This window comes from Gavialis gangeticus, unplaced genomic scaffold, assembly GCF_001723915.1.
Source record: "Gavialis gangeticus isolate Ggan-Ray unplaced genomic scaffold, GavGan_comp1, whole genome shotgun sequence".
Lineage (NCBI taxonomy): Eukaryota > Metazoa > Chordata > Crocodylia > Gavialidae > Gavialis > Gavialis gangeticus.
The window spans coordinates 86,946,326-86,954,566 of NW_017729034.1; the positions used below are offsets into that span (position 1 = coordinate 86,946,326).

Genomic DNA, 8,241 nt, shown 5'->3' on the forward strand with positions numbered 1-8,241 from the left:
GGGGGGGGGGGGAAAAAAAAAAAAAAAAAAATCAAACGAGTAATATTTAAACCTATCATAAATATCTTGATCCATGAGTATTCAAAAGGATTTAGGGTCAAAAGTGTTAAGGAACTTTCTACGGAGGACGTGTTAAGTGACTTAGGGAACAAATCAGGATTAAATCACGCCCAGGAGAGTTTCTCTTGAGACAGTGAATGTCTGTACATGCCACAGCTATTTTCAAAAGAGAAAACAGACCTTCAGCATCTCCCTCTTCCCCCTCAGGGAGACAGGAATCACTTGCCTGATTCTGCTGCTCAGGCAGGAAGTAGAACATGCCCCTCCAGAGTCCCCACCTTGCACTGAAGGGAAACACAGACTGACTGTGGGCAGCCTAGATGAGCCAATCAGGGCTACCCTATTCACAGATGCCAGACAGACTAAGGTCAGAGCACACTAAGATGTGGACACAGCATCGTTGCCACCGCTCCCCACCCTGCCCAACCCCAGCTGCACAGTATTAGGACTGCAGGATCTCCACTCTTCAGGGCCTCATCATTTGAATGTCCGTACATGAGGCTCTGGGTAAATTTCTCTATCAGGAGAACAAAACTGGGAGAATTCTCCCAGATTATGTGGATATATGTACACAGCCTTTGTAGCTCTTCAGTTCTTCTGGATCACACCCAGAATGCTCACAATGAAGTACAGTATGTGTGTTTCATACACTCTAAAAACTAAGCAAATGTAATTCAGTAATGCATCAGGTGCACATCAATAACATACCTGAGACAGAGAGCTTATTAACATATGACTAGAGGCCTCTCAGGAAGATACAAAGTATCCATTCTGGGGCTTAGATCCAGCCCAAAGCGTACACTGCAGTGAGTTGTAGCTCACTGCAGCACTCCCAAGCACAGTGCAGAGATGGTACTAAAATACCCTTGGATCACTAAGAACATTGGTTTTTAGTGAAAATTAGGTATCAGTCATGGAGGAGCTTAAACTGTTGATATAGGCAATGATACCCTGGTATTCTGCCCTTCCATAAGTCTAATATCAATATAAACAAGTTTGCCATGCTTACCTGGCATGACTCCTTTAGAGCTGCTAAAGGTTGTTGTTGGGATGCTGAAGAAGTGACATCTTTTAGCCACACCTCCTTTTCATTTAGACTCTTCTCAAGTTCACCCATTTCCCTAAAATAAGTGTTTATATCTTCTTGGTACTTAATCTTTCTTGCCAATTCCTCCAAGTGTCCAACCACTTCCTTCCATTCTGCCAGTATTTTCTCCAGTGAATTTTTCACATCTTCAGCAGAAAGTCCCTCTAAGTAGATTAAGGAAACAAACTACTATGACATTAACTGAAATGCATCTTAATTTACAAATATCTAACCATTCCACTCTTAAGATATACAAACGTATGTCTACATCAAGAAGTCCACAATTTTACTTTCAACACAGTCATCCCTAAAGCTCACCCTGTCTCTAACAACTGTGACAAGCATTTTGATTTCCAAATTAATATTATAAATCATGATTCAGTGAAACATTCTCCTTTCACTCACTTCCTCATGATCAACAATGATAAGCTGTCACCTGATTTAATTTTAAATAACAAATAGTATATCTTCAATTCAACACTTAAACATTTAAAATATTAAATAAAGCTAGCACAAGGACTTTTTATTTAGTCCTTTACCTGTATTGCTCTAGCGTTATTGTTGAAAGAGCCAAGCAGCAAATTGAAAAGCATCAGTCCCTAACCACATCCCAAGGCCACTAAATTCCTTGAAAGGGTAGATGGGAGTTTTGTAATGTCTGGCTAGAAAAATGGGGAACAATGCTGAACTATGTTACATTGTAGACAAATGTGATTAACAACCAGAAGGTAACATGAATAGCTGCAAAAGTAACCTGACAAACACAAGGTTATTGTCAGCCACAAAGATTGCATAAATCATTTTTCTTTCCATGCCAGAATTGGTATCTTAAAGATTAAGTAAGTTTGAATAACCAGTTCAATACACCACTTGAAGATGCAGCAACATAACATTAACTGTTGCACACTTTTCTTACCCATAATTTATTTTAGCAATGGATTAGTGTTGATTTTGCCTACACTAAAAAAAATAAATGTGTCCCATATACAGCCATGATCTTACTAGAAATAATCATGCTAGCAATTAGTTATCTCCAATGCTAATGGACATAATAATTTGCAATGGAAACTGTGGCTTGTGACAACACAGCATAACAAAGTGATCTCTCAGATACTCTCAATGTAACCATTATCCCTGTATGCTGAATATCCAAGTCTATGAAAAACCTTTTACTTTAATTATCACGTTTGTGATATCTAATGCATTTGTATCATCATCACTGAGGTGCTCCAAAGTTGAGGCCAACAGCAATAAGCAATTTAGGCCTTTAGAAATACAGGGTATTTCTAAAAATCTTACTTTCTAGAAATCTTAAGTTTCTTCTGTTAATTCTCCTTCAAGTTGCTATTTCTTTATATGAGATGGATTGAGAAAAGGCCTCATGAGGCAAAATCCCCAAGTGAAAAAAATAATCAGAAGATTTAAAGGGGTTCCAATTTTTGGATTGTTTTATATTATATACTTTTCTCCCTAGACATCAAACATAAGACAAGATTTTTTATAATATCCTACTGGAACAAATCAAATTTTTGAAGCAGACTCAGTTTCACTATGCTCAATATGTAGTGTTTTATGAAGGCCTTATAGTTCAGAGAGGCTGGAAACAGGAGCAAGTACAGAGTATCACAGGTTTCTACTATCTAACCCTTAGGTCAAAAGGGCTGAATCAATAAGTACGGAGAGTCTTACTGTTGTAAACAAAAACCCAGGGTCACTGAGCCATGTCATGTGGCCCACAGGACTGCCATGGAATCCAAGGTATGAAGCATAGCGAGGCATGCATGTCAGCTGAATTAACCCCTGCCATTCGCCCTACTGCTGTCTGCCCTGCCACTACATATGGATTCAGCAGGCAAAGAGCCGCACCATCCAGATCCACTCAGGGGGGTAGGATGTGTTTGACACCTTTATGTTAGAAGTTTCACTTCTACCAGGGAAAAAATATGACCTGCTGGAGACATTCAGCAAACCAGATTTTTCTAAGCAAAGAGCTGGTGGGGAGAAAAAATTGTCTGTCCAGAAACCTGGCAGAGGCTGACAAAATATGAAAGATAGATTGTTAACCTGTAAGAATCACACCTCTGATTGGCTGAAAACACTGCCAATCATAAATATGGCAACAGACAGCCATTCTACAATAGAAGCCTGTAGCTTGAGTATTTGAATAGCTGCTTTATAGGAATGTGACATGTTCTACTCTTAGAGGTTTATCATATTTATTTGACTAAGGTCCCCTCTACATGTTACAGGGGTATCATGAAATTAACTGGTTAACTGCTCAATTACCTTAAGACCAGTACTTATCACATGATAAGGAGTGCCAACCAGTTAAAAAGTTAGACCTCAAAAATGTGTACTAACTTTATAACTAGTTGCAATCTAGCTGAACACACCAGCTGTAATCCCCAAGGCTCAGCTCTGGGCCCACACACGCAGCCAGGTAACAAGGTATAATTGGATCTAATGCACAATCCCACAATCACATCTCCTGCCATGCATGTGGCATGGCAGGAGGTGCAATTGTGTGGATCATGCATTAGGTCCAATCATGTTTTTGCTGGCACGTGTAGAGGGTGCCTTGCTATCTAGCAAGATCTTGGCAGGATTACAAAATTCAGTTTTTATTCACGTTCACTACAAAAAGATTCCAGAAGTAGGGATTTAACTAACAACTGAAACACATCTAAAACAGTCATTTTTTTCCCTTTGTACCATAAGAAGTGACCATATCAAAAACATACTGAACAAATAATGACGAGCATGGGTACAACAGTCAAATATTGAAAGGTGCACTGATATTTTTTGGATTCATATTTTACCTTAAAAATGAAATGTCTTTAGGTCAGGAATAAAAGCAATTGTTTGTGGGATTCAGGGGAAAGGATGCAGGCCACACAATATGCAATTTATAATATTGCCTTTTTCAACATCATCAGATCAATGGAAATACAACACAATGCCTATTTAAAATGTCTTAGGAACACAGGGCTGGAAAAATATTTAGTGCTTATAAGCTTTTGTGTTCATCCAGATGCGTTTTGTGCACCAATCGTGACCATTTCAAGAGAAGAATGTATGCTAGATTTCAGAATTCTTAACTGTAGAAAGCAACTTCATTCAATACCTCTCCCTTTACTCAGCCACATGCTTATAATCTGTGGCCTCCATCAACACAAATGAAAGTGTTTTGAAGATCTCTTACCCTTTCCCATTTGATCCAAAAGATTCTGTCCACTTTGTTTCAGTTCATCTAACTTTTGGTTTTTCTCAGTCCTCTCTTTTTCTATTGCCTGCAAATTGATTTCCCCCCCAAAAAAATAAAATAAAAAATGTGCATTTCTACTGACAGTAACACTTCTTCAATAGAGCACAACACATAGTTTTGCTACTACTTGGCATATAGTCCAAGATTCCTGCAGAAGACCCAAACTGTAAACAGCAATACACAATGGAAAGTTTACTTAGTCATGTTTGCTTCAGAAAATAAACCAAAACCATGCTTCAGATTATTTCTTACAAGTACCAAAACAAGCAAAAAATTAATCTTGCGAGAATATCACAAGTAAAACGGTAATTAGAAGGGTCTAGTTGGCTGATAAAAATGAGAGGTAGAATTCTTCCGTACATCTCAAAATCCATTCAGATCTCAGAAACGTTGCCTGTAACTGAAAACTGTTACCATTTGTTGGCTGTTAAGTAAAACACACCTTTCTATATACACGTTTTATATAAAAGAAATGCAAAATTGATATGGCCAACTTTGCCAGAAGTTCTGGATGAAGATGTCTAGGAGAAAGTACCACCCTCACACCCATCCTTTACTTTCTGCCTTGGTTCCTCACAGAACATAATTAAATTCCAGAGTTTGGGGAGGATGTTCAAATTCCATGGGACTGTCCAAGGTACCCAAGGAACCACCTCCCTCTACACAATCACCCTTATATAATATCTACCAGTCAGCATGAGGGCAGATTTCTTGACCACTGGGTGACGATAAAAAAAATCTACTCTCACAATACATAGGAACAACCATAAAAATGATTTGAAATCTCACGTATTCAACCTAGATTTTTAAAAATAAATATGCTAATCATAAAAACACTCTTATTTGGAACAAGGTATGGATCTAAAGAAACTTAAATTACTTAAAAAGAAATAAACCTTTTAAAGTTTTCAAGTTTCATGCTATGGGTATGGTGTAATGAAATCCTGAACTTGCAGTAACTTAGACAGCTCCAACTAAATCATTTAGACAAAGCAGTGCAGGGAAGACTGCAACTCTGCATCTTCTTTCTAGGTAAATTGGAAACTTCAGATTTCCCAGATTCCTGTGGATTCATTAAATGGAAACACAAATATCTGCAGAGCCAAATGTCGACACTCAGAATGTAACTACTACAGTTTGGGCTTTTTTGCAGCTGAGTACACTGTCCTCTTACTGCTCATCTGGAACGTACAATTAGCTGTAAAATATATGAGTCAGGCCCTCAAAAATCAAAGGCCAAGGAAGTCCACCCACTGACTCAGCTTGACTTTGAATAAATTTAAATATGGACTAAACAACAACAGATTATAGTAAAAATAGAAACAAAGCTCCATGGTATTATCAAGTTCTCCTATTTCACGTTCAGAAAAAACATTCCTGTTGAATTCAAATGCAGGAAACACAATAATCAAAAGTGGCAAGGGAACAAAGACTTCTTTTAAAGTAAAATAACTGCTTCTTACAGGTTTCTTTAACTTGCTAGTAAAAAATTAGTCTAGGACTTTAAAGTTGAGATAGGGCCAGTTTATGTGGTGGCTCCCTTGCTTCTTAGCTCCTTCCTCCTTTCCATTCTCAGTTAGACAACTCTCCTCAATCCCAGCAATTTAGCTGAACATTCTCCTAAGCTATTCCTTCACATTCCCCTCTTTTTAATTTTCCCCACAGAGACTCCCCTCCAAGAAGGTCCCTCCTAATCCCTTTTGTGCCGTATCTCAACCTCTTCCTCTTCTGCCCTTTCAAAAACAACTTATGAGCCTCTGTCTATAACAGGGACCAACAACCTTCTCCGAGCAGCAGGCCAGCACTTGCAACCCCACTGCCACCATGGGCCACTGCTTTCTTTTACAGTAACCAAACCACCTGCTACTCCCAATTCCTGTCCCCAGTCCCAGTGGGGAGAGGTAAATTTGGCAGGAATCTGCCCTAAGGGTGCAGAGCAGCAGGAAAGACCTCTGAGGGAAGTGCTGCAGGGGCTGGAGGGCACGGTTTAAGGCATGATGCAGAGTGGAGACAATGGGTGTGCTGAACTGAGCTATAGGCTGCCAATTCCCTGTGCCACCATGGGCCAGACTGAACCTTGGCAAGCTGAAGAAAATGCCTTTGCAAGCCAGATAGAGCCTGCAACCTGTGGTCTAAAACTATATTTTTTTAAAGTATGCACCTTCCTAAGATGTATGATCATCTGTTAAATAACCTCAAGACCTCATAACTTTTCTCCTCAAACTTTTCACTCTGTTACCTCTTTCTGCTCTAGTCTTCATGCAGACCTGCAATTCATTCAAGAAACCCAAGAAAGCTATCTTACTGACTCAAATGGGTCTCCACACATAGGAGATTGAATCACAGCTTGTAAACTCTTCTGGTCAAGGCTCTGTTCTGGAAAAGGATGTACACACTTGAGCAGTTCTATTAACAATGATTTCATTAATAATAATAGCTTGAGATGACATCCTACAATATCCTTCCAAGTCTTAATGCATTTTTTTTTAACTCCAACCTTTCTGGATATTTAGGAAAATCTAATAATCCTCACGAAATTCACACATCAGTACACCAAAAAGAAATTAGCAAAACCAAAATGAAAACCCTTCTAGTGATTTGATAGGCATTCTAATACATTCAGTGATAACATTTTGAACAGTCAGAGTCCCATGTCTGTCCATCAATCTGAACCTAGTTAATAAAAGCAAGACCTAATCCACAGGAAGCTCTCAGACTAGCCTGTACCTCCAGCTGATTGCAAGCTTAAACTGACAAAATAAACTATTCACTGGAACATCCTTCAGTTGTCTCATTTTACCTTCAACTTTTCTTTCATGTTTGAAGTCTCTCTCATCTTCTTGTATTCTTTGATGTTTGTGGCCTGAATGGTAGCTTTTGATTTTGAAATCCAGTTCAACAGCTCAGCATTTTCAGCATCAAACCTGGTTTAAAAGGTCAGATGATACAATTTTTAGTAATTTTTTTCTCTGTTCAGTCATTGTGTCCTTTATTAAGTTCAGCACATTCCTTCATTAATCCCGAGAAAGCAGAGCTGTGCACACACATTCATGTACTCCCAGATTACTATCCTACCACAAATGAGCAGTGACAAAGCTCTCTGGTTACAGGCCCTTCAATAAACTATTGCAATATCATCAACTCTTTGCATAAACTCTGATGAACATGATATTATTCATATTTTTGTATCAATATTCACCTTAATGTGGATGGCTACTATTTCTGTTAGTACAGTGACCCCTTGGGCACAGCTTCCAAAGCCATAATCTCATCCTAAATTTTCTAATATAATAACAATAAAAGCAAGCTAAAAAATATGACTAAGAAAAAAGAACCACAGTTTTCCAGAGTTTCCATTCATTTAAATGGAAGCAGTAGCTGAAGAACTGTGGGACACATCCAAAAAATCACTCTTGTAGGCAGCTAAATAGGATTTACCTATTTTAAAATCACAAATAGTGATCCAAATCGAATCCCCTTTTTTCTACTTTCCAGCTGCTCCAAAACCACTTAGGCACCTCAAATCATTATGCACCTCTATTTTTGGCCTGAAAAGTTCCCTGTTTCCTAATGCTTATTGACATTGAAGGTAATCCCCAGGAGGGTCAAAGGGGGCAGGAGAGCATATAAGCCTCCGTGGCTCACTAAAAACATCCGGGAATGTCTCCTTGCCAAAAAGGAGGCTTACTCCCAATGGAAAGGAGGGGTCATCACTAAGGAGAACTATTCTACAGTTGCTCGGGGATGTAGGGGGATGGTTAGGAAGGCCAAGGCAGAGATGGAACAGGGGCTGGCTTCCCGGATTAAGGACAACAAGAAGTCCTTTTTT

General features: G+C 38.9%; 1 protein-coding gene across 4 annotated transcripts in view; it reads right to left on the reverse strand.

The window, feature by feature from the left end:
* UTRN (utrophin) overlaps positions 1–8,241 on the reverse strand; it is a 692,661-nt gene that overhangs the window by 469,428 nt on the left and 214,992 nt on the right. For 3 of the 4 annotated variants that reach the window (XM_019526790.1, XM_019526791.1, XM_019526792.1), the window contains exons 17-19: positions 7,213–7,336; positions 4,350–4,437; positions 1,071–1,311 (exon numbers count right to left, since the gene is read on the reverse strand). In XM_019526790.1, the coding sequence (XP_019382335.1) occupies positions 1,071–1,311; positions 4,350–4,437; positions 7,213–7,336 (453 nt within the window). Of the gene's footprint in view, positions 1–1,069; positions 1,312–4,349; positions 4,438–7,212; positions 7,337–8,241 lie in introns of all 4 variants that reach the window. The other variant, XM_019526789.1, reaches the window with a different exon arrangement.